This window comes from Heteronotia binoei, chromosome 1 (assembly GCF_032191835.1).
Source record: "Heteronotia binoei isolate CCM8104 ecotype False Entrance Well chromosome 1, APGP_CSIRO_Hbin_v1, whole genome shotgun sequence".
Taxonomy (NCBI): Eukaryota; Metazoa; Chordata; class Lepidosauria; order Squamata; family Gekkonidae; genus Heteronotia; species Heteronotia binoei.
In genome coordinates, this window is record NC_083223.1 from 247,588,130 (window position 1) to 247,612,194 (window position 24,065).

At 46.1% G+C, this 24,065-nt stretch overlaps 2 protein-coding genes across 2 annotated transcripts in view; one reads left to right on the plus strand and one right to left on the minus strand.

Moving 5' to 3' along the window:
- Positions 1-24,065, minus strand: part of LOC132580290 (cGMP-dependent protein kinase 2-like) — a 185,941-nt gene that overhangs the window by 19,406 nt on the left and 142,470 nt on the right. The gene's annotated exons all lie outside the window — the stretch shown is intronic.
- On the plus strand, positions 694-23,731 carry TMEM214 (transmembrane protein 214). Its single transcript, XM_060250947.1, has 17 exons — positions 694-935; positions 1,188-1,393; positions 3,663-3,813; positions 6,425-6,559; positions 7,401-7,483; positions 8,448-8,553; positions 10,349-10,430; positions 11,489-11,590; positions 14,606-14,747; positions 15,679-15,770; positions 16,645-16,693; positions 17,065-17,178; positions 17,288-17,405; positions 17,585-17,681; positions 18,882-19,050; positions 21,006-21,157; positions 22,101-23,731. Exons 1-17 carry the CDS (start codon positions 827-829, stop codon positions 22,225-22,227), a joined length of 2,034 nt encoding a protein of 677 aa, XP_060106930.1. The 5' UTR covers positions 694-826; the 3' UTR covers positions 22,228-23,731.

A 24,065-nucleotide genomic window follows, 5' to 3' on the forward strand; every position in this document is an offset into this window, starting at 1 on the left:
CCTTGACTAGCTGTTCTTGCAGCAGTTTTTGGCCTCCCTTTGTCAGGCTCCTATTTAACAGTGGTTTCCTAGTTCCAGAATGCCTCATCTTCAAAGACAGCTATTGTCTTGGTTTCTCTGCACTCTCCTGTCCTAACGCATTTCTGCCTGTCACCTTCACCCCTGCTGCTCACACTCAGCCTTTCAAAAGGCTCCTGTTCCTTCAAACAACTCTGCCTTTGCTGTTTCGTACGAATAATCTCCCGGAACACGAGGGCGGACAAAACCCGCGCTGCCCGGAGCACCCTTTGCCCACCGAAAAGAAGCCTAAACACGTGGGACGGAAATGAACGTCGCTTCTCCCGCTGATCATTCCCCGCTTCCGCCTTCTTCACTTTTTGTCAGAACAATTTCCATAGGAAGCACTTCGGGGCAGAGAGCTGCGTTCCAAAGGGATGAGGGCGGAAATGCGTATTGGCTGCTTCAGCGAGAGAGAGAGAGAATGTGGTTCCCGGTGAAATGTAGAAACGGATAGCCGGACGCTGAAAAAGAAACGCTGGCAAAAGTGGGTGCGGACTTCCCTGGAAGGAGGCTGGGTTTCTGCACACCACGTGGGCTTCGGGGGCGGAGCAGAAAGGGGACGTGGCAAAACTAGCGTATGCATCGGGCTCGCGCGTAGGGGGAGAGGCGGCCGGCTAGCCAATCAAGTAGGCCGCAGGGCGTGGCCTCTGGGGCCCGTGGACGCGACCCATTCCTTTTTTCCCTCCTCTCCCTTTTAGCGCGTGCGCGCTGGTGGGCCTCGCTGAGGCTCGGCGGAGAAAAGGGAGCTGGAAGAAGGGGGTGCCCAATGGCGGCGCGCTGGGAAGTGGTGCGGAAGCCGAGCCGGCGGGGCCCAGGAGGCGGTGGGCGGAAAGCGCTAGGCGAGGCCAATGGGGGCCGTGGACTGGCCCCGCCCCGTGAGTAAGGGGAAGATTTGGGGGAGGGGGCTGTATTGCTGGTGGTGGAACCTCCTTGTTGCAAGGCAGTCTATCCTGATGTTTGGTGGGAGAGTGCAATGGCCGCACCCTCTCGGTTTCGGTTTTTTTTGTTTGTCTGTCGTGAGTTGGGATGATGGCTGAGGCGAACGCAGTTGGGTTCTCCAGCAGCAGCCCTTCTCTTCCACCTCCAACTTCCCCTGCCAGCTGATCTCCGCTTTGCCTTTTCTGTAGTGCCTCTGGCGCCTTCCGAAACCCTCTATGAGCTCGCCTTTGAGAAGACCATGAAAAAGCAGAACAAAGAACAGGTGCCACCACCCCCCGGGCAGCAGCCACAACTGAAAAAGCAAAACCTGGGAAAGCCTCCCAAGAAAACAGCAGCTGGAGATTTGGGGCACAAACAAGGCCAATTCCGTTCATTGGAAGATGCCCTGAAAGCGGTAAGTGGTGCCCTTGTAGAGGCTGAGACCTTTGATGATGTACTGCAGATGACAGTGCAGCCCCAGAATAAGTTGTGTTACTGGCTGCTGGTCTGGAGCTACGCCTGTGTGGGAGCAACACTTGTTTACCCAAAGTGAGGGCAAGGATCAGTGCTTTAGATTGCAGCTGGGCGGTGGATGTCGACCTTCTTGTCTTGTTGCTTCGTTGTCCCCTTTCTCTGCAGAGAAAATAGTTCCACTTTCATATGACTAATAACCAGGGCTTTTTATTGTAGCAGGAACTTCTTTGCATATTAGACCACACACCCTTGATGTAGCCAGTCCTCCAAGAGCTTATAGGGCTCTTAGTGCAGGGCCTACTGTAAACTCCAGGAGGATTAGCTACATCAAGGGGTTGTGGCCTAATATGCAAAGGAGTTCCTGCTACAAAAAAAGCCCCGCTAATAACTTAATATAGGTGAAGGATTCAAAACCTACAGAAATAATTTTTAGTGGGTTTGTCCCTTAGAATGAAGAGTCATCTGTGGGAGGAAGCCTAGAAGAAATTAATCTTGGGGGTTTACCTGCAGGTTTTCCTTTACTTAGTCCCTGCTTGAACCAGCTGCATATACAAAAGTGTGTGAACTGAGCAGTAAGCTCCCCCCTGTCTCCACTGTGGGAAGGGAACATTTGCAAGTGATGGGCATGGAAAAGAACACCATGTTTTTAAAGCATAACCTGGTTAGTTTGCTGGGGGAGTGGGGAGGTATTAGCATTGGCCTTTTAAATATTGTAAGCTATTGCTTTATATTCAAATCCCCTGTTTTCTGGTGGAGTTTGGATTAACAGCTCAGTTACTGAAATTTGGGAAACCATCTTGGTGATAATGCAAGAAGCAGATTTCTCCACTACTGCCTTCTAATCCAGTCTCTAGGCTGCTTATGGGGCAATGTCTTTGAAGGGTCATTCCAGTAGCTCTGGTGGTGCAGAAAGAGAAGGCTTTGCTGCCTAGCAGTTAGCCTAGAATAGTGCTTATCTTTATTATGTGTGCATTTCTGTCCTCTGATGCGTTTAGTCCATTCTTGGGCTCAGGGTATACTGCAACTGTTTTAAAAACATGGTTTGGTAAAACAGAGACCAGGAAATATCTACTCAATACATATAGAAAAATTAATTCCAAGCATTTCGTGCTACGCTCCAGTGGTACAATAAAAGTCCAGAGGCTCCTTAAATATTAACACTTCTTTTAATATGAGTTTTCATGGGCCGTAACTCACAAAAGCTCATTGAAATAAATGTTAGCTTCTAAAGTTTCACTGGACTTGTGTTTAGTTACCCCCTTTGCAACACTCTAGTGGGGTCATATAGAAATGAGAGCAAGAAATATTGCCAGGATTAGAGAAAGTTGGAAGTAGTGAACCCTTTTTTGCCTTCCCTAATCCATAATCTGGAGGTGTGGACATAAAGGTTGGGCGGTGGGGGGAAAGCCCAGATGCCAGCTTGGCTCTAGTGGGGGAAGGAAGCCATGTTCCAAGATTGCCTTGTCTCCCCCTCTAATTACTCCAAGCTGACTGAGGAGGGGGTGTGGAGTCAGAGAGTGGTTTCACACACAGTAAATAATGCAATTTTAATGCACTTTGCAACTGGATTTTACTGTGTGAAATACATCTACCTGCAGATGGTCGTAGAAGTGGATTGAAACCATGTTATTTACCGTGTGTGAAAGTGCCCAGAGTTTCTCAGAATGCTTCTGTTCCTTGATGCCTGGTGGTTGCTCTTGGTACATGTTCCACCATGACAAGACGCAGTTTCTGAGTCATGAAGGCTCCAAACCACTTGATTGTTCTTTCCCCCCTGCTTGAAGCTCTTGTAGCATCACCCTCTCTCAATCTTGATAAAGTTGCCACATTGAAAGTTGAGTTGGATCTTGAAAGTGAAAGAGACTGAATTGACCAGGAATCAGAAAGAGACTGAATTGATCAGGTGGGCAAGAGTTGATGGCTGAGACTCCATGGGTAGAGCACATGGTTTGTAGGCAGCCGGTCCAAGGTTCAGTCTTGGATCTCCAGTACTGAGTGCTGAGGAAGGACTAACAATCCCTTGGCTTGTGCATCAGAGTGGGCAAGGCTGAGCTAGATGGACCAACAACTTGACTCTGAAAAAGGCAGCTTTGTACTGCTTCCTCCTTTGTACTCCATTTCTGCAAGTTTGCTTGCAGAAGTGCTCCAGATCCTACAGTTGTGCCAGTTGTTGCCTTTCCCAATGTTCCTTTAACTCTTCTGTTTTGCAGCTTGATTTGTCAGAACTCCAGAAGGAGCTGGATAAAAGTTTGAGCATGTTCCCTGAGAATCCTTCTGTGTGGGTCAAGGACCTAGCTGGATATCTGAACTACAAGCTGCAGGCTCCTAGGAGTGACCCCACACTTAGCCAGCACCCTCATGGTCAGTGGTGTCTTGAATGCTGCCTGTGCTGTGTCAGTCAGATGAGATGTTGTGTAAATCTTATGAAACACTTGCCACACACATGGCTTATGTACCTTGTGGTCCTTAAAATGTGCATGTAGTTTGTTGCCTTTAAAGCTCTTGTGCAATGTTTTGCTAAGCCAGTAATTCTTAAAGGAGGTGGTGAGAAAAACATTAGTATTGTCCTTTTTGAAATGCTGTTGTCAGCCACTTTTAGAATTCTGCGACCAGAAAATCTAGATTTTTGTAGTTGGAGTATGCCCTATAAATGGGACAGATTTGCCTGCATTCTTGTGTAAATCTGTACAATTCTGCAATTGTTGCAGGGAAGTTCTTTTTTCTTTTATATTTTTTCAAGGAATTTTTAAAAAACGTTACAGTAAAAGTGATACTTGGTATTTGCAAAAGCAAGTAGGTAGCTCCTCTCTCTCCCCATGTCTCTTAAGTGACCCTTGGAATCCTAATATTGCTCGCGTGTTTCATGTGCCTGAAAACATGCCACCTTTGGTCACAAAGAAGCCAGATTTAAAAAAAAATCTCAGGGTCACAGATGCACTAGATGATGTATTCTGGATCTTGAAACTCCAATTTTTTTGTAATGCCTGGGTCTCAGACGGTTGAATGTTTTTGTTCTGTTTTGGTGGTGATAATAACACACACCCAACAGTGACAACTGGAATGCTATCTTCTTCGTCTGAGCTCAAGAACTTTGCTCCAGCCATTCTGTCTCCTCTTGTGTTTGCACTCTGCCTTGAATTTCTGCTCTGGGCTCTTTCATGAGCAATTAACACTGTAGCAAGTGATTGTTCTCTTCAGTGGGGCTTTATTTGGCAAGATATTGAATAACAAGAAGTAAAGGGCATAGTCTGAATTTCTTGGGCTGTCCCTGGAAAGAGAATGTCCAGTGAAGGCTGAGATGCTGTTGGTCCATGGAGAAGCTGTTTGTTGATTGTGGAGCCGGCCTGTCCTGGAAGTGGTTGCAGTCCCCTGTAGGAGCAGATTCAAAGTTTGGGGGTGCAGACTACATCCTGCCCTATAGCTGGGGGCTCAGGTCTTCTATAGTGCCTATTAGCTGGTTTGCTGGTTCCTCAGAAGGTGTGATCTGGCTACAGTGATCCATGCTGTGATCACATACAAGAATGATCCAGGTGGGTAGCTGTGAAGCAACAGAACAAAGTTAGAGTCCAATGGCATCTTTAAGACCAACAAAGTTTTATTCAAGGTGTGAGCTTTTGTGTGCATGTACACTTCCTCAGACAGAATGGAATGGAAACAGAAATAATCTTACATATAAAAGGTGAGCAGTAAATTAGCATACATCCAAGTTAGTTAATATACTCTGAAGGGGGATTGACTGCCTTTGGAAAACATTCACAAACTTCAATTAGTCCAAAATATAGTGGCCAGGCTACGATCAGGAGTTGGTTATGGGGATCATATCACTCCAGTGCTGAAAGATCTGCACTGGCTAGCCATCTTTTTCCAAGCACAATTCAGAATGCTGATTTTTTACCTTTAAGGCCCTGAATTGTTTGGGGCCAGGGTACCCAAAGGACCGTCTCTTCCCATACTATTCAACTGGCAGTTAAGATCTGCCTCACAAGCCCTGATCTCAGAGGCCAGGTGGGTGGTAACCAGAGGCAGGGCATTTTCTTTGGTGGCCTCACCTGTGAAATGACATCTCCCTTGAGGCTTACCTGGTGGCCACTTTCCCTTTCTTTAGGTGACAAGACTGAACAGTTTTTTAATGGTCTGCTCTGTTTTATGGACCGTTCTAATGCCACCTATGTATTAATATTTTAATGATAAGGTGGCTTGAGCAGAGCTTCGATGAGGGGGACATAAAAATATTATAAATAAAGAATGCTGCCTTTGTGTTCCTGGATTCTGTGTAGGCTTTGTCCTTTACAGCATTTTCCAGCAGGCTGAGCCTACAGATCAAGTGATGTCAAGCTGCCCCGTCCGAAATCCACAGGAATGCAGACGTTGGGGCTTAGTTATAGGCTGGCTTTGGAAATTTTTGCAGCAACTTGGACTGAGATGTTCATATGATTTTCAAGCCAGGGGGATCTTTCCAAATTTTGCAGGTTAAGGTTTTGTTACTGATGGACACAGACCAGAAGCTTTGACTTTAAAAAAACTACATGCAGCCATGTTAAAGTTCACCATTTGTAATAAAATCTTCAATATAATGTGAGCCTTGCTAGTCGCTTTGGCCACTGCTTTTTGAACCACAACAGGGCGAGCCTTTATAACAGTGATGAAGAGCCCGGGGACCTGGGTTGCGCTCTTGAGGAAGCAGCAGAATTCTCTCCCATTGCATTAGGGCTAGTGTGAGCCTGCAGCATCCACCCAGACTCCTGTGCATGGATGCAGACCTTGTGTTAAGTCTGCATACAGAGCTGAGGATTTGCTCTGGTCCCCACTTGGGAAACAGCTGCTGTTTCCTTGAAAATGCAAGCCTCTCATCCAAACCAGTGTTTGTTTCAAAGTCCAAAGGTGGGGAAGTTCTCACAGCAATGAGTGTTGACTTTACAAATCCTTCTTTAATCATGTAGCGTGATGATTATTATTATTATTCTGGCTGCAGACTATCCCTACTGTCTTGTGAACAAGGAACTGAGGAGCATAATCAAGTCCCTGCTGTCGAAATCCGGGGGCGTACTGGAACTCTTCTTTGACCACTGTATTTACACAATGTTGCAAGAGCAGGACAAGATGCCTGGTGAGAACTGAGTGAAACTCAGGCAACAAGCCTTTGGAACCATTTGAAACCAGAGTTGTGGGACTGTTGAGGGCAGGTAGTTGAGAGGACAGGAAAGTCTGTGACAGACAAGGAAAGAGGCACTGAAATTGGCAGCCATGATTTCAGGAGCTGACTCCTGCTGCCTTGCCATGTCCTGGCACCAGGACTGGGTTTTTGGCACTTCCAGTTCCGGCAGATAGTCCTGAGCACATGGTGGCTTTCTGATCTGCAGTTGTGTTGGGAAGTTGTGTGATCTTTAGCGAGGGAAGCGTCATTTGAGGGGCAGAGGTAGAATCTGAATCGTAAAGGTGCAGTGAAGAGTCAGAGGAGTTGTTCCACTTCAAGACAGAGGGGAGAACTTGGGAGGGCTTTTTGAGGATCAGAGAAACAAGAATGGGACATTTGTTCATTGGGGAGTGGAAGATGCTTTGCAGTGGCAGGGCTCATGTGTTCCGTGACCTGAGCTGGAGCTCTGGCACACTTGTTGGTTTTCCAGAAAGGCAAGTCAAGGTGTGTGGGGTGTGCCTACTACCTGGAGAAACCTGTGGGTTGGGAGTAAGAGCAGAGGTTCGTTTGTTTCTCTCTGTGCTTCAGGGTTAGTGGGTACGGGAATGCCACTGAGTACAGTCAGGTGGGTTGCAAAACCACCTAACTATATTGTATTGGGTGGGAGGCAGGATTCCATGATTAACTGTGCTCCCTGTTAGCCCAGTCCCACTATAGCGGTAAGGATATGTGAACAGAGAGTATCCAAGCTCCAAACTGGTAATCCCTGCACTGTTGTTCCTTATCGTCTTTCCTCGCTCTGCTTGCCTTCCAGGGGAGTCACTGCATGGATACAGGATCTGCATACAAGCAGTGCTGTTGGACAGGCCTAAAGTTGCCACAGTGAACTTGGGCAAGGTGAGCAGCTGGGGTCTTGTAGCCCCTACCAGAGTGAACAGTTTCTCCCCTTCAGTTTGTTGTGGAAGTTCCTTCACCTCTCTCCACTTAAGTTCTCAGCTGCTTCTTCAGTTGGCAGAAGCCACTCTTGCACTCCTGCTGTAAATCAGGTTCACACCATTCCCATGCGGGTTACGTGGTTGCATTGTTAGCCCAGTCCCACTATAGCGGTAAGGATATGTGAACAGAGAGTATCCAAGCTCCAAACTGGTAATCCCTGCACTGTTGTTCCTTATCGTCTTTCCTCGCTCTGCTTGCCTTCCAGTGACTTCTTCACCCAAAGGGTGATTAACATGTGGAATTCACTGCCACAGGAGGTGGTGGCGTCCACAAGCATAGCCACCTTCAAGAAGGGGTTAGATAAAAATATGGAGCAGAGGTCCATCAGTGGCTATTAGCCACAGTGTGTGTGTGTGTGTGTGTATATATATATTTGGCCGCTGTGTGACACAGAATGTTGGACTGGATGGGCCATTGGCCTGATCTAACATGGCTTCTCTTATGTTCTTATGTTGCCTCTGGCAAGATTCTGTGTGGACTTTGGGGGGCACTTAGTTTATCCAGTTTTGTGTGCCAGGAAGCAGCTCCAGTATTGCTATCCCTTTCTGGTGGGAAAGGAATGGGGAACTGTAGCAAGGAGAAAGAGCATGTAGATGTTGTTACCTGCTGTCCTTGGGAAGCCCACCCCAGAGGAAATGGACTCCTGGACCTCATGTGGCCTACAAACATTTATGGTGCACAAAGATCATACACCATGTTCTCACTTCTGAATAAGCTGATAGTATCTTGTGTTTGAGGACTGCAGATTGTATGTTTCCTATTGGCAATTGCCCCCGTGGGGGGGAATTTCCCAGAAGGCAGCTCTTCATCCTTCTGTCCCTGAGAGCTCTGAATTAACACCACCGTCTTTGCCTTTTTGCCTCAGTATCTGGAGCTCTTGAGGTCCTATCAAAACCGACCGGCCAAATGTCTCACCATCATGTGGGCTTTGGGGCAAGCTGGATTTACAGATCTTACAGAAGGACTTAAAGGTGAGTAGAGGAGGACTGTGCCCCTGGCCAGATCTGTCCTGCACACTTCATAGGATAGTGTCCCATTTAGTTAAATGTGTGTGCTCGACTGCTCTGCTAGCCCACACCACACCATTAGGTTGCTGTCCTCTATAGACAGCAGTAGCCCACTTGAAAATGTTTTCTAGAGAGCTGAACTACACATTACAACGTATGCCAGTTTGCCATGTGGGCTGTCAGTCACAGTGCCACTGCAAGTTCCTGGTGGGAATGTCATTTAAAAGCACGGGGGGGGGGGGGCAATGTGGATCAGGACTGTGAAGACAGGAGGAACTCCACCCCCACCCACCATTTGGACCCCCCCCCCCGCGCTTTTAAATGGAGTTTCCTCCAAGAACTCACAGCTACAATATGACTGCAAAGCCCTGTGACAGTCTGGCATATGTTATGAAGAGTGGTTTGGTCCTCAGTGGGAGAGAAGCAGCTGTTGGGTGCTGGAGGTATAAGAACATTAGGTGATGGGGCTGCTTAGCACAGAGGGCTTAAGAGGCCAAGATCTTGCTGGGAAACTAGTTGGGGATGTCCCGTCCTCGTTCTCCCCCTCCCCCCCGCAAAATACTGCAGCTGATGCATCTCCAAAGAATTAAAATTAAACAGCATCTCTGTCTCATATAGCAATGAGGAATTCCTATAATTCCCCATCTTGTGGATCACTTTCTGTGTTAAAATATCAATGAGGAGACACAGTATAATGACTGGACATTTGGTTATTGACTAAGATAAGCAGTAGTTCATCTTGTCTCAGGCTTGACCCTGAAGATCAAAAACTGCACCTGGTATACCATCTTTTTTCTCATGAGTCAGATTTCTGGGCATCTGCCGTAGTGTTTGTCTGCTCAGGCAAGAAAAACTGGGTAGTGAATTTTGCACTGAAGGCCAGAGGGGGGGGGGAGTTTCAAGTAGCAGCATTTAAAATTACAGTTTGTAAAGAGGCATTGTTAATTGTGGGTTGAATCTTAAGGGATCCCTGCAGCGAAGTGAAGAAAGCTGTATTACCAGAAGGAGCCCTCGCTACAGGGAAGGGGCCTCGCTAGGCCCCAATTCTACATTTCCTGTAATGTGTGTAAAATAACAAACAGGGCAGCATGCCAGTGAATGCCTTTCTTGGTCCAAAGATTTTTGCTTTTGCAACTTGCATACTAGTTCATTGTTGCACATTTCAGTTTTAATAAATATTAATAAGGGCATTATAGAGTTTCTAAGGGATGGAACCCTACCCCTTTCCAGTTTTTCAGAAATCATTAACAGGATCTTGTGTTCCATAGCGGGTGAATGATTCCCTTGGGTTCTGTAGCTGAGAGAGGTGATGGGTTTGTGATATGTTTTGTGTGAAGGATGGGGAGAGGAGGCTGCAGCATTCTTAGGTAATTTTTCTTCCTTGCCACAAAGCTGCCCAGTTCCCAACTGGATTGTGTAAGGGGTTTCCCAAAGGGGGAGGAAATAAAAAATAGAAAACCCAAACATGTCTTTTATGGTGGACAGGCTAAGTGCCTTAAGTTATTTACATTTATTTAAAGCAACCCATAGCCATCTCCAAAACCATGCATATGGAAACCTTTAGGATGAACTGTTTGATATTTGTTTACTGGCTCATTCGCCAGTATCGGAGTTGTGCTTCCTCTTGAGCAACTGCCTCAGTCCATGCAGAGCTGTCCCGAATTGTGTTAGACCACCCTGGCACCCTCTTCCACTGCACTGTCAAAGAGCATGTAGTTCCCTAACCAAATGCTGTGGTAACCATCCTTTTCCTCTGCAGTGTGGCTTAGCATTATGCTTCCTGTTCTGGGCATCAGATCACTTTCCCCATATGCCATCACCTACTTGGATCGACTGTTGATGTGAGTTTTTTTGTTTGAAAATTTTGTATTAGTTTTCCAGAAAAAAGGGGGGAACGGGGAAAAGGGAAATAGAAAATTAGAAATAAAATATCGATACTAATATAATCTAATCTGCATGAAAATACTTCCTTAAAAACAAGTATTATCAGATGTTATTATCACTTTATATCATCAAAATCTAATGTTTTAGCGATTGTAAGTCTTCATTTAAATTATCTATTTAAGCTTACATTTCTAATACATATGGTATTATAATATACATTACAGGCGATAACGAGGGTTTTTGTGTCTGTGTGTGTTGGGAGGGTGCAATAATCAGGCAGCCTTCGTGGGGTATGATCTGTTGGCTGTACTGCCCCTTTGCTGCCCAGACTTCATGGGCAGCACCCCTCCTTTTGAGCACAAAGTATCATAGGGTTATGCATTTCCAATAAATGAAGGCCTTCATAGTGCTGAGAGATGAGTGACTTATTTTAGAGATATGTTTATAGCTGTGTCAGTCCAATAGTAACAGCCAAAAACAACAGTCCATATAATACATGTCATTAGGTTGGTCCTAAGCAATATGCAAGCTTTGACGCTCCCCAGAATTCTTCATCAGAAGACTTCTGGAGAACTTGAAAGCCTGCACGCTGTTATTGGGTTGACCCTTATAAAAGTAATACATGAATTGCATTTCCTTCTTTTAGAGAACCTTCATAAGGGAACATCAGCAGAAATTGAGTCAATTTTCCCTTTGCCCAATGCAGATAGGGTGCAAGAGCTCCATAATCCTGCTATATGTCCTGCCCACTCCCTGTGTCCCTGAGCATTGGGTTCTTGATTAGTTGGGGGCATGTGCCCGTGCCACAAGCCCTGTGGTGATACTGAATGGAGAGCTCTTAGCCTAATCAGTAGCAAGAAACTAGGATGTGACTGAAAGGTGGCATTGCAGGGTAGTAAGTGTGATGGATGGTTTTTGGGGTCCAGGCACTGGAAATGACTGGGAAAGCATTTGTGGTCTTTGTATTTAGTGCTGAGGCTATTCCCACTGATAGGCGCTGCTTGCTTTCTTGCAGGATGCACCCCAACTTGACAAAAGGCTTTGGCATGGTTGGACCCAAAGACTTCTTCCCTATCTTGGACTTTGCCTTCGTACCCAACAACTCCTTACCACCCAGGTACAGCAGCGTGTGTGGGAGGTGTGCCCGCCCCCTATATTGATCTGCACCATTTGTGCATTTGGGAGGGATCTCAGGTTATCTGGGAAGCAGAGGGAGGTTGCTGAGTGCAAGGGGTGGTCCTGGGATGGCACACTTCCAGCCTGGCGTGGCATAAGGAGTGCCATATTTTTGAATGAAGGCTCCACAGAGCAAAAACAGCAGCCAAGGGTTTTAAGAAAAGAAGGCAAAGTGCCAAACATGTAGGCTTTTATCTGACTCAGTCTACTTAGCAAAATTGGTTACAATCAAAATAGTGTGACTGTTGGCAGTCATCTATCAGTAATGAACAATATTCTTATTATACCCGCAAAAGGTCTGATGGTAATGGAAAATGCCTTCGGTGATAGTAAAATCCAGGCTGTTCTGTTCTCATTCTTTGTAGTATTCAGAGCAAGATTAATAATCCTCCAGCATCACAAAAGGAGTCTTGAAATAGCATGCAGGTAGCTTTTCATTCCTAGTGTAGTAGTTAGAATAATAAAATCAGAGAGTTGGAAGAGACCTCCAGGGTCATCAACCCTTTGCACAGTGCAGGAAATTCACAAATACCCCCCCCCATCCCCAGTGACCCCTACTCCATGCCCAGAAGACCCAAAAAACCCTCCAGGATCCCTGGGCAAACTGGCCTGGAGAAAAGTTGCTGTCTGACCCCAAAGTGGTAATCAGCATTTCCCTGGGTGTATAGGAAAGGGCCATGAGAACTAGTTACTTGTTTTTGTTTTAGTTTTCAAAAACTTTTTATTGAGCTTAATAAATGCATATACAAAGCAATCAATGACTGTATCTCCAATCAGTGTGAATAAACAAAAACAGCAAAAAGATAATATACACAAAATAAAAACAAAACAACAAAACACAAAAATACATAATTGGCAGCTAAATTAATGGATAACTACTTTGATCATATCTTGATTACATCAAGTTGATAATGTCATAGTATCTACAAGGTATGTATGTACGAATTTGATCTACAGGACCAAAAGAAAATTTAAGAAATGGAAGCCACTTGTACATCAGAGATTCGTTGCCCTCTGAGTCGTTTGTACTGCGTAATCTATCTGCTATCTTGTCCATTGCATAAAACTCCCAGATTTTGGCATACCAAGTTTTAACCGGAGGAATATTGGGAGATTTCCAAAATTGAGCCAACACCATTTTAGCAGCAGCTAGTAGAAAGGATATCTGGGATTTGTTAAGTGAAGTGATAGGAATACTTTTCCAGCAGTCAAGCGAGATGAGTTCTGATCTTAAGGGTAAACTGTAGCCCGTGATATCCTTGATTTTTGCCACAATTACTGCCCAAAATGACTGCACCACCAGGCATGACCACCAACAGTATATAAATGTGCCTTTTTCTTGGCATTTTTTCCAGCATTTGGAGGATTGATTTACCGCAATGTGGCTTAGTCTTTGAGGTGTTAAATACCACCTAAACAAAAATTTTTGAGTTTGCAATTGAATATTCAGCGAATTTGAAATGTACGAAGGAGAGGACCAGATTTGTTGCCAAATCTTCTACTTAAAATTGATTGAGCTATTCTGTTGCCAAATTTCCGTTACAGGTTCTTGTATCCATTATATTATTTCATCAGAAATATTTAACATTTATTTTTTACTTCACATTTCTATCCCAGGGCGGCTCACATCAGGAATAAAACAATTACATTAATTCTTAACGACTAGATAAAACATAAAATCGTACAGATCATTTACTAGCTAAAAATTAGGTAATTACAATTTTAAATTGTGCCCATATCAGAAACCTTATTTATTTTCTTTGAATGACACCATACTGCTGAGGCTGTGGGTGCTTCTGTTATATTTATCTAGATAGAAGGACCAGGTACTTCGACCATTACATTTTAAAGCAGATGGTAAAATAGATCCCAGGGACAGAATCATCCTCAGCCTTCTGAGCCGCTGTTTCTTTTGAGTAATCATTTTTAAAATATATATATTCTGCCAACTTGGTTCTTAAGGTGGCAGTGCTGTGTAGTACTAGCTAGAGAGTTTGACTAGGACTTGGGGGACCTGGGTTCAAATCCCTGCTCTGTCAGAAATGCTTGGCTGCATGTCTGTGTGCCACTCACACACACTCAGGCTAACCTACCTGATAAGGTCGTTGTGAGGATAAAATGGAGGAGGGGAGAACGACATAAGCTACTTTGTGATCCTCATTGGGGAGAATGGTAGGGTATGAAGTAAGTAAGTAAATAAAGATCTGTCTGCTATAATCATATCCTAGCAGATTTTTAAAAGCACTTAAAACAACCAGGCATAAGTCTTGGTACACTAAAACCAGTAAAACTATCCATAAAATTCAAGAAGCAGGGAGCTATTGGCTCTGTGGTGTGTGAGTATGCAAGAGCAAAACTGCCCTTCTCTTGGCCCCAGGCCTGTTGGTAGGTCTGATCGACTGGGCAGGGAAGTGGAGCCTGCCGCTGTGAAGCAGAGCAGTGGGGCCTGTGGCAGCTTTGCCACAGGAAGAATTGCATTCTTGATGGTAGTAGAAAAGAGCAAGAGTCCAGTTCCACTTTAAAGGCTAACAAAATTCATGGCAGGGGATGAGCTTTCACAAGTCACTGCTCACTTCTTCAGATAACAGACTAATGCTGCTGCTGCCTATCTTGATTCTTTATGGGGAAGGCTCTTCGGACTGGAGGGAAGATGTTCCAGCTGCATGTTGCAAATGAAGGGCTGGGGTGCAGTCCCTGTGCAGTTGGGTAATCTTGTGGAAACAGGGCTATTTTTGTAGGAAAAGGTCAGCAGGAACTCATTTGCATATTAGGCCACACCCCAGACACCAAGCCAGCTGGGTCTGCATTCCTATGCGTTCCTGCTCAAAAAAAGCCCTGAATGGAAAAGCTCCAGCAGTCAGAATTTGCCCTTCTTTGCTACATGCTGTCCCTGGCACAAGGTGGGATTGCTCTCACATCCAAGCACGGTTGGCTGATGTGACCTCTCTCTTCTCAGCCTGCAAGAGCAGCTACGGCAGTCGTATCCCCGCCTGAAAGTGCTGGCCTTTGGGGCAAAGCCGGAGACCACCCTGCACACATACTTCCCTTCCTTCCTCTCCAGGACTTCTCTCAACTGCCCAGATGACATGAAAAAGGAGGTGAGGCTGGAATGGGTTTAGGAACAGCACAGGTTGTGCTCCTTTCTCATCTACTGGCTTCCTTGGGCTGCAATATTTAGGCAGTTAATGAGCTAAGCTATCAATTTAATGGGATTAAAAGTGCATTACCCTTATTAAAGTACTTTTTTTCAGTACTTAAAAAGCCACATACAGCAGGCATCCTCCTAGAACAGCCATTCTCTCTGGTCTTAAAGGTGCTTTCTTTGTATTTCTCTCATGGGATCCAGGGAACTTGTTAAAGGAAGCTCTGGCTCTTTCCCCAGGAGAGGGAGGAGCCTCAGCTAGTAGAATGAAGAGAGACTTGACTCAGCTCTGCTGTGGGATTAAGAGAGCCTGGAAAAACAAGCTCTGCCTCCCCCCCTTCCTCCCCAAGAGAGGAGGCTCAGCCAATGGAGAAAATAGAGGTTTTGTTCTGTAGCTCCTGTACAATTGAGTAAGTCTTGCAAAGCAAGCTGTGATGCAGAAGGAAGCAAGAGAGAGGGAGAAGGAATCAGATGACAGCCAGTTGTCCGGGGGCCTGATAGGAGCCTTCCGGGGGACTGATTTGGCCCCCAGGCTGCATGTTTGACACCCCTGCGATAGAACATTTTGGAGGTTACTAATTCATAGGGTTGCCCATAAGTTAGAAGTGACTTGACAGCACTTAACACACATATGAGACAGCATTCCATATGTCTCACTGGCTCACTCAGCCACGTCTTCCCCCTTGTGCCCCAGAGAGAAGATGGGAACCTCAAGAGCTGAGGAAAAGCAATACTTTCCTGCCTGCAGCTGTATTTGGGTGACCTGAAATTTCATAAAGGTCATCCAGCTCTCAAAACCAATGTAGCCTCTATCAGTGATCCTATTGCAGAATTTTTTTTCTGATTGTTAGTCCTCTGAGAATCATTCTTCTCTCACCCCTGTGCAGCTGCTGAACTGCCTGACCGACTGCCTCAACCTGGATCCTCTCAGCTTCAGCGTCTGGAGACAGTTGTACGTCAAACACCTCTCACAGTCCAGGTGAGAATAGGTGAATAGGTGTTGTTGTACTCCCTCCGTGATGGAAATCCATCCTGCCTGAATTAACACTTGTGTGTTAAAAGGAAAATGTTCCTAGCTTTCATGGTGTCTAAAAGTGATGAACTAGAAAGAGGCCTGGGAGAAACTGGGGTGAAGAACTTACAGAGAGGAACTGTGGCCCTGTAGTAGGACTGTCACTTTGCATACAGAGGGTCCCTGGTTCACTTCTCACCATCACCCATGTGAAGGCTCTTGGAAAAGTGTAGATTTTTCCCGCAAAGCAAGTGTAGATGTTGTACCCATCCACAAAGGAGAGTCAGCACCCTCCATCATGGGTAGTGCCAGCATCTGCCCGTTCTACAAGCGCTGACCCCGTCCTCAAATACTAAGTGTACAGGGTTAAACTAAGTTACTTTCATGTATGCCTATGTTCAGCTTCTTCCTAGCCAGTCATTTGTAAATCCCTATTGGGTTTTTGACAGACACAACACAGAGAAGTGGAGGCTCTCACCTGCAAGCCCAGAAAGTATTTTTAAAAGTGAGTGATCTCTGGGCTTAAAGAGCCTGCAGTTCTGGAAGGCCCCAGGTGTTTGCACTGCGCTGTTCTCTCCTCTGCCCCCCACCCCATAGTAACTACCTGTGTTCAGGCCCTCGAGTTCAGTTCCCCTTCTGTGTATCCCATCTGCAAGGTGGCAAGATAGAAGAAGAAAGAACTGTGAAGTGACTTGTTAGATTGTGTGCAGAGCCGTGTTGTCTTCACCCTCGCTGCAGAGCTTTTGTGCCACAGTGGCAGCCACGTTATGCACAGCCCTGATTCTTCAGAGAGCAATGGCTGTCTGTGGCCAATATCGTTGTTTTGCTTTTCCCTTCCCAGTCTGCTCCTGAATCATCTTTGCAAGTCCTGGGACAAGACTCCCAAAAAGGTTTGTGATTTTTACTTTGCATGCAAGGGCAAACATGGCATAGAGAAAGGACCCTGCCAAGAAAATGCTCAGTCTTGTATCTGTTTGGGATTCATACCTAGGTGGAGCTGGCATGAGACAGTCAGCAGCTGCGGGTGGCTTATAAGAGCATATTTCAGTATGTTTATAAGTATTTATACCATTGCTGGTGTTTAGTTATGCCAGCTAGTTATACTTAGCTTTTTTCGCAGGTGTTAGTCTGCAAAGTTTATTATCTGTCTTGGGGCTCCTGGATAGGATGGATTTAGAAGGCTGAGAGATGCCATCTTGGCTCAGTCTGCAGCCTCCTGCTGCTACTTCTCGGCAATGTTTGTGATCCTTTTCTCCTCCAGATGCGAAAATCTTTGCAGGAAACTGTCCACTCCTTTAAAGTCACAAACGAAGAGCTGGCCTTGAAAGGACCAAACAGCGTTCAGGATTTAGTTGCTTGCAGAAGCGCCTGTCAGGTAAATTTCCTTGTGTGAAAAGGAGAAGGTGGGCTCAGGAGTCTTGCATCTTTCCCCACCCCCTGCTGAATTTTTTTTTATTTCTCTTTTGGCTGATGTTCTTTTTTAGAACTTGCTGCTGAAGATGAAAGGCAGTGGGTTCCCCTGGTTTCGACTCCTGCTGGTTATTCTGGTATTTACCACAGGGTTTTTGATGCATGATATTAGGACTCATGGCTCCTTTGAAGGTTAGTCCTGCTTGGGAGGAAAGAGGATCTATGTGGGAGGGGGATTTCTTAACCCCCTTTTAAGGAGAAGCAGATTCTTTCCTTTAAGGGTAGATAGACTTGTCCTGTGCAGCCCACTCTTGACCATACGCCCACTAAAGGAAGCCTGTCCTGTGTTGTTGTTGTTTTCCTCCCACCAGCTTCTGCCTCTGCTCATATCCTTCGCAACTCTGGCATCCTATCTGCTTCTCAGCAAGCCTGGAACAAAGTTTCCCATTATTCTTTCAAAGGATACAGGTCAGTGACTTACTGTGGCTCTGCGTCAGCAGAGAAGAACAATAGAAGCACTTTCCCTTAAGGGCAAGTGGGGGTCAGGTGCTTGTAGCAGCTCAGCACTTAGTGTGGGTGAGGCTCCTGGTATGTTACCTAGAGCCTAAACCATTGAAAGATGGATAGCTCAAGAAGGAGAAACAGAATATGCTCAGGCACTGATCCATTTGGTTTACTGCTGCCATTGTGTACGTACACAACCGTTTTAGTCCTGAGAGTTATCACATTAGCTGCATGTGGTCTTTAGGTGGAGCTGATAGTTTCCAAAGGATGCTGGCAGGAGCAGCTCAATTGGGCTTAATACTGGCTTCCTTTGTCTCCTCTTCTACCCCCACCCTTGATATGAAAAGTGTGAAAAGTCATGTAGTTTCATAACTCTTCCTGCATCTTTCTTTCTGAGCAGCTCAGTGGTGACAGCAAGGATAATTTCCTCACAGTGCTTTCTACTGACCTGTTGGACTGGCAAGACTAGAAACTTACAACTTTAGGTCAGATGTAAAGCAAGACAGTCATAGATTTCTAATATGAATATCTGGCAGAAGAATACAAACCTAGATCCATACAGCCACAGCTGCTAGATTATTTTCTGTCTCTCTCCTGCTCCTGAGTAAAGCTCCTACTACAAGACATCTGCTAAGATTAAAGCATATCCTAGAAGACTTGAGCTAGCCATACCAGATATGATACTGGGATGGTCATACATATTGGAGGATACTGCAATGACTCTCATATATTTCATTCAAAAAAGTTGTAAACATTACTAGTTGATCAGAGACTACTGTTTGGGTTAAAGTTCATTGTTCAAAGAATCATATTTCCAGTTAAGACCTTCTTGATGCCCATTCCAGCTGACCCAATGTCACTTCTTTTACAAACCTCCTCTGCTGCTAAGGTTTAAGTTGGGATGTGCCTGGCACCCTTTTTCCTGGAAGGAAATGTCTTTCCTTTAGTGTCATGTGAGGTGCCAGGAGACTCAGATTCAAATTGGTGACGGAAAGTCACTGGTGGGGGACATTGGGCCAGCCACGACTGTCTCTCAGCCTGACCCCTATTCTCAGAGTGGTGATGAAGGAATGGAGGAGAGAACAGTGCTGTCAGTTGCTTTTGGACCCTCCTGGGAAGAGAAGTGGGGTGTACATTTCTAAACAAAGATGCCTTCCCTTCCAGCTGGCTAGAAGCAAATGTGCCTCTCTACTACTCACACATGGTGACGGTGTTAGGACCAAATCTGGAGCTAGTCTGGGCCAAGACTAATGAGACCGCCATGTACATCTCTGAGAAGTGCTCTACTCAGCTAGCCTGGCTTGGAGACAACCTGCCCAGGCTCATTGAATGGGTAAGGAGGGGTGTTTCCACCACGTGCCTGGCCAGCTTGCCAAGCTGCATGGGGCATGGGACGCAGTGTAGAATACTTACAGAAAGTGGGTTATCAGCAATGGTTGAAGGATTCAGATAGAAAGGAAAGGAGCCACCGCATGCAAGAGTGGGCTTTTTGTGGCAGGCATTACCAGGTGGATCAGCTCTCCCAACATCCTGTTCTGCCCATGCAGTTGGGGCAAGCAAGCCTGGATTTAGTGTGGAATTTTGGAGTATAGAAATCTTTCCTAGGACTCCCATTCCCACTGGATTCAATAAGGGGAGGGGGGGAAATGATTGGCAAGAACCCTATTTTGTGTGTGTGTGAGACACAGAGAGAGAGAGAGAGACTTGTTTCAAAGTTAAAACAATTTATTGCAAAAAGCAATCAGGAATTTCGTATACAGCATACATTAATCCAAAATTCAATACTTGGACATTGTGCACAAATCTTTGTAAAGGATATCCTTGGTGGTTCTGACTCAACACCCATAGTGAAAGAGTTGATTCAGAACAACAAGAAACAAGAACAAAATTGCACCTTAGATACCGTTTTTCCATCCATAGGAGTTAATGTAATTGTCATGTCTGTGATAAGCATCTGATGTATGTAACAAAACCCAACCCTTATCATACAGTAAGGCATGAACTTTGATTTATTTAAAACAGTATTAGTTTGGTGTAGTGGTTAAGTGTGTGGACTCTTATCTGGGAGAACCGGGTTTGATTCCCCACTCCGCTACTTGCACCTGCTGAAATGACCTTGGGTTAGCCATAGCTCTGGCAGAGGTTGTCCTTGAAAGGGCAGCTGCTGTGAGAGCCCTCTCATCCCCACCCAGATATAGGGAGAAGATGTAGGAGATTGTAAGCCACTCTGAGTAGAATCTGAAATTCTTCTTATTCTACTATGAAGGCAAGAAGCCCCATTAACTATTTATTTATTTATTTCGTAGGCTTATACTCCGCCCTTTCCCGTAAACGGGCTCAGGGTGGATCACAACATAAACAACAGCAATAAAACCTACAATTTAAAATTAAAAACCATACAATAAAATTACCAAACCAAAGAACAATAGAACAAAATAAGGTATATTATGAGTGGTACTCTCTGTGTCAAGGGGGAACCGTGGGGACACATAGATGTTATGACTTCAAGACTGAAACTAAAAAGTCAGCAATCCTTCTAGAGCAGTGTGTGCTGACAGAACAGGCCAGGTTTGAGAGAGTTGCAATGCCTTATGGGGAACAGAACCAACCAGAGAGCTATAATCTAATTCAGAACAGGACAGGACTGTCCCATCTCTTCTGTAATCCCTCCATATCTGGCAAGCCAGATTTTATATCCAGACCACCCAGTGCTACTCAGTGGGACTGAGGAGTGAGAAGTCCAGGTCTTCACCATGCAGAAAGGAGGGTGTTTTCCTCCTGCTCCAACTAAGCTGCCAGGGGCTCAACTCCAGTTCTGTAACAATAAAACCACAGCTGGGGCTGGGACAGGAAAAACGAGGGGTATTGAAAGGTGTGGACAGAGGAGAACCAGCAGCAGTCAGATCCAATGAAAGGGGAGAAATGACTCCATCAACACACCTGCTACTCTTGGATTGGCTGAGAATTGCCCTTTCTGTCATTCAGGGGGGACTCTTCATTCTCCAGATCAGGAGTGTTGCTATCATAGCTTCAAGTTCTGTGTTTCTGTTCCCTTTTCTCCTCTGTTCCAGATAGTTATGTGCAATCTGTATTTCTGTGATGAGCTCTTTAAAGGGATATAGAGCCACACATAAAATTCACATCTGTTCTTAGCAGCCCCAAGGCCTCAAGAAAGGGATCAGAACAAATAGCTGCAGTCTGAAAACTGTATGCTAAAGAGGTGGGCTGTGTTGCAAGCAGTCCGCAATGCAAGTGGCTGAGCTTACACCTCTGTTCCTTTTCCTGCAGCTCCAGACCCACCTTCCCGATTCTGTGTTGCATCTGGCTGAGCACCTCAAGGAGCTGCTGCTCTTCCTCATGCGGAACTACCTTCTGCCAGCTGTCGACTACATCACTGGGACACTGGAGCAAGGCTGGGAACTCTGGGTGGCCTCCTGCAAGTGAGCATTTTCAGCATGTGTTGGCAAGAAGATTATGACTCGCCCACACAATGACTCTGTGTAGGAGAGGCTGAGGCAGACCTAAAAGGGGTGGTGGTGGTGAGGAGAGCAAAAAAAAAAAAATGGAGGGGAAGGTCAGGCTTTGAGATATGACTTGTGGCAGCGGGGGTGCATTAATACCACAGAGACCATTAATTGCTCACGTGGCTGTTACCTATGGTTAAGTGTGCAGACTCTTATCTGGGAGAACCGGGTTTGATTCCCCGCTCCTCTGCTTGCACCTGCTGGAATGGCGTTGGGTTAGCCATAGCTATTGCAGGAGTTGTCCTTGAAAGGGCAGCTGCTGTGAGAGCCCTCTCAGCCCCACCCACCTCACAGGGTGTCTGTTATGGGGGTAAGATATAGGCAATTGTAAGCCACTCTGAGTCTCTGATTCAGAGAGAAGGGCGGGGTATAAATCTGCAGTCTTCTTCGGGGGAGCCCTCCTTTAATTTCTTCATACCACAGCCTGCGCAGGTAGAGAGGTCTTAAGTGAAAAGACCAGCAGTGAGTCTGGCTGCTATTCTTTGAATGGCAAAGAGGTGGGAAAAGCCAAGGAAAGGGCAGGAAAGGCAATCAAAGGCTGCCTTTCCCCTTTCCCCGTTGCTTTCAATGGACGTCTAGGGTTTACCGAATATTTCCCTCTTTACTGAATATTTCCCTCTAAGCTGTGGAGTCATGTGAACAAATATTCTACTTTGTGAGCTACTGGCATTAAAGTTGTGAGCTACCGCATGGATTAGTTTGCTCTGGGGCCATTCTTCTTGAACTGAGACAAAAATGTGTGAACGGGGAGCTAAAAACCTGTGAGCTAGCTCACACTAACTCAGCTTACAGGGAACACTGCTCATAGCTAGAGCATGCAGGTTCTGTCTCTGATCCAGCTCTGTTTTCCTCCTCCTAGTGGCGAAGGGTCCTGGGACTGCTTGAGAAGACAGCTGGCGAGCCTCACCCATTCCTCTTGGATATACCTCCAGGACACAACCATTGCCGTCAAGAACTGGGCCTTGGCCGTTATCTCCGGCCACTGAGATCCACGAGTTGGGCGGGAGGTTTGGGTTGCTGCTGGCGACTGACAGCAGAGTGTGCCAACTGCTTGTTCTTAGTGCTGATTCTCAGGGTCAGGGACGATCTCCTGCTGTGAAGCCCTTGCTCTGCCTGGGCCTTCCGGGCTCTGAGCCTGCTATGCCAGCAGGCCAGTTCTCCCTGTTCTCTGCTAGGGCCTTAGCTGCCCCCTTCTCATCGGCCAGTCCTGTTGCTTAGCTGTTGACTATGGGATCGTGGTGTCAGCAACAGCTTTTGAGGCAGCAATGCCCTCCCCATCCGATTGTCCCTCTGGCTGCTTGAGGCTGGGGTGCAGGTCAAAAAGCACTGCCTCTCTCCTACCTGAGCAAACTGTTCCGTGCCGTTATCCCAGATAAATGGGCCAGGGGGGGACAATGATCTTCTTCCCTGCCATTTTATGCATGGAGCTCCCGTTCCTGGAACTGTGCTCTTCTCCCCCTGCCCATCCCTCTACTCCTGAAGTCATTCCCAAGGTCTGGTGCTTGCTTGTGATGCTCTCTTGCTAGTCTCCCTCCCATCTCCTTGTCATCTGGGAGAAGGGCTTCACGCACGGCATCCCAGACTTCCAGCCTGCATGCTTCAACTGATCGGTAATTGTCTTGGTGCTGCCAGCAACTCCTGTGTGGTAGAAGCAAGGATGTTGAGCCTCTTCCACGCCCTTCAAGTGCTGCCTTTGCCTTTTTGTGTACCCAGGAAGGGGGTCCTGGTGGTTGAGGTTGGGTAATTCTCCAGCCATGTGAATAGGCATGAGAGCAATGCGAAGTCTGTAGGAAAGGGAGGAGGCGGTTGCTCATAGTGTTGGAGAGAAGCCTGCAAGTCCTGTAGGAGCAACCGTTCCATCCTCCAAAGACACTTAGGGAAGTGAACAGTTCTCACAGTGATGGATGTGGGTGTGGATCCTGTTTTTAATGGCATTTTCTCAGTCCACTTTTTAACTCGCCTCTCTCTGCCCCTAAATTAAATGTTGTCCTCCTGGAGGGAAGAGGAATGCTGCTGTGGTCGGCCCTATGTGGTTTGGTCAACATGAGTGTGGCCTTGTGGCTGCCTCCACACTGTGGCATGAATATTGTCGGGCATTCCTGTCCCCTCCTTGAAATTAATGAGTAGGGACCAAGTCGTGATGGATTTGCTTGGGGAAATAATAGATTGGAGGCAGCGTCTCTTAAATTGCGCAGCACATGCCTCCATAGCATCATGTCAGGATTGTCTGCTAACAGGCTGGGCCTGCGTCTCAGTGCACATCAGGTGCTACTTGCCCTGCCAGACTCAGGTGTGTATTTGTGTATTGGAGGGGGGGGTAGGTGTTAGAGCAGGACTTGTGAAAAGCATGCTGTCTGCCCTTGTGGACCAGGCTGCTGATCATGGGCTGTTCTCTTTGACGCATTTGGAATTCCAAAGGTAATGGGACTAAGTCATGACAGTTATGTGACACTCTTTGTTGTGTGCAATAAAGGAAAATCTCTTTGGTTACAGTCCTTGTCTTCATGTTGTCTGTCTTTGCTCTTTCTTGTCATCTGGTCTCTTGGGCTGCACCACATCCCCTTTTGACCCCCGTCATATTTCTATACTGGAGCCACCTATTTCCTTTCTCTTAACACTGGCCCCAAATTCTCTGTATCCTTTCAGAGGTTGAGTTGCTGCCCTTCCTCTCCCTTCTTTCTCCTCATCCTTTGTGCATGAAATGTATTTATTTACTTCATTTATAGTTCACCTTTCTTGCTGAGATTCAGGGTGGATTATGGCTTTTAAAAATGCAGTCAGAATAGGGCAAGACAGAGAACTATCCAAACCAGAGAACACTGCC

Coding starts and splice junctions, on each gene's coding strand:
- TMEM214 (XM_060250947.1), top strand. CDS start 827: ATGGCGGCGCGCTGGGAAGTGGTGCGGAAGCCGAGCCGGCGGGGCCCA. Junction 1,394..3,662: donor TGGAAGATGCCCTGAAAGCG/GTAAGTGGTGCC, acceptor TCTGTTTTGCAG/CTTGATTTGTCAGAACTCCA. Junction 17,179..17,287: donor CTTGCAGAAGCGCCTGTCAG/GTAAATTTCCTT, acceptor GTTCTTTTTTAG/AACTTGCTGCTGAAGATGAA.